The following is a 1,225-nucleotide window of genomic DNA, read 5'->3' on the forward strand; positions in this document are numbered from 1 at the left end:
GCAGCCCCGGGGCGTCACCTTGCACGACTCGTAGCAGACGTACTCGTCGTCCTTCGTGCGCGGCCTACCGAGCATGACGGTCACGATGCCTCATTGTTTTGCCCACCCCAAATCTCTCGAACATCGTCGCGGCCGCGGGACGCCGCGCGCGGCAGTCGGCACACGGGCCCGCCGGGGCCGTCGTCGCGGTTGAGGCCGTTGCCGTCGACGTTCCAGCTCCGCGAGTCGCCGCTGCCGCCGCCGCCGGAGCCCACGGGGTAGACGACGACGTAGTTCAACCCCGCGGCCGTCGCGACGGCGATCAACCCGGACTCCTCGACCTCGTCGCCGGCGTTGTCGTAGAAGCCGTGGAAGTCGACGACGAGCGACGCCGGTTGCTTCGGGTCGTAGGTCGGCGGCACCCACAAAAAGTAGTGGCGCTGGGCGTAGCCGTCGGGGAACAGCGGGTTGGCGTCGGGCGCCCACATGGCGAGCTTGGCCGCGGGAGCGCCGGGATAGACCGGCGGCGCGCTGCCGCAGCCAGCCGACGCGCCCGTCGCGTTGACATCCCAGGCGTCGGCGACGGCTGCCAATGCGAGGAGGGCGAGCGCGCGCATGGCGGAGAAGGCAGCGAGCGGAGAGCAAGCGGCCGCGCTGCCCCTGAAGAGCGTGCAGTAAAGTACAACATCGAGTTCAACGTGACATTCAAGGTGCGGCTTTCGGTGGAGTCGACGCCGCCGAGCCGTGCTCCCACACCACACTACGTAAAACCAGAGACGCGCGACGAGTTAGTTACAGGCGCTACCCGTTCAGGGGCTTCTTGAAGACGTCGTCGAACGGCGCGTCCGACTCCTCGGGCGCGAGGAGGCCCGAGCGCACGGCGGAGCGCCGCGCGGCCTCCTTGATGCTCGTCGACATCTCCGCGCCCGTGTCGAGGGCCCGCAGCCGCTTCTGCTCCTCGACGCCCGTGAGCAGGTTCGCGTAGTCCGTCGCGCGCCGCCGCAGCGCGACGAGCGCCTCGGGGTCCGCCTCGCCCGCGTGCCTCCGGTACTCGCCCATGACGTGCGCGCGGTAGATGGAGTCGCGCGGCTTCGTCGACGGCCACTTGCCGAGGTGGCGCAGGATCGTGCGCAGGTCGCCGAGCGGCATGGTTTGTGGCGTCTGGTTTGGCGACGGCGCGTCCGGGGCGTTTTAAAAGACCGTTTTCTGGGCTCGAGCCGTTCGAGGAGGTCCCAGGCGATGCTTC

At 69.4% G+C, this 1,225-nt stretch overlaps 1 protein-coding gene across 1 annotated transcript in view; it reads right to left on the bottom strand.

The window, feature by feature from the left end:
- Nucleotides 1–1,128, bottom strand: part of AURANDRAFT_69083 (hypothetical protein) — a gene marked incomplete at both ends in the record, with an annotated part of 3,895 nt that extends 2,767 nt beyond the window's left edge. The window contains 3 exons of the mRNA XM_009044832.1: nucleotides 19–64; nucleotides 163–639; nucleotides 785–1,128. Of these exons, the coding sequence (XP_009043080.1) occupies nucleotides 19–64; nucleotides 163–639; nucleotides 785–1,128 (867 nt within the window). The remainder of the gene's footprint in view (nucleotides 1–18; nucleotides 65–162; nucleotides 640–784) is intronic.
- Between the last annotated feature and the right edge of the window lie 97 nt (nucleotides 1,129–1,225).

The sequence above is a fragment of the Aureococcus anophagefferens genome (genome assembly GCF_000186865.1).
Source record: "Aureococcus anophagefferens unplaced genomic scaffold AURANscaffold_892, whole genome shotgun sequence".
NCBI classification, from domain to species: Eukaryota; class Pelagophyceae; order Pelagomonadales; family Pelagomonadaceae; genus Aureococcus; species Aureococcus anophagefferens.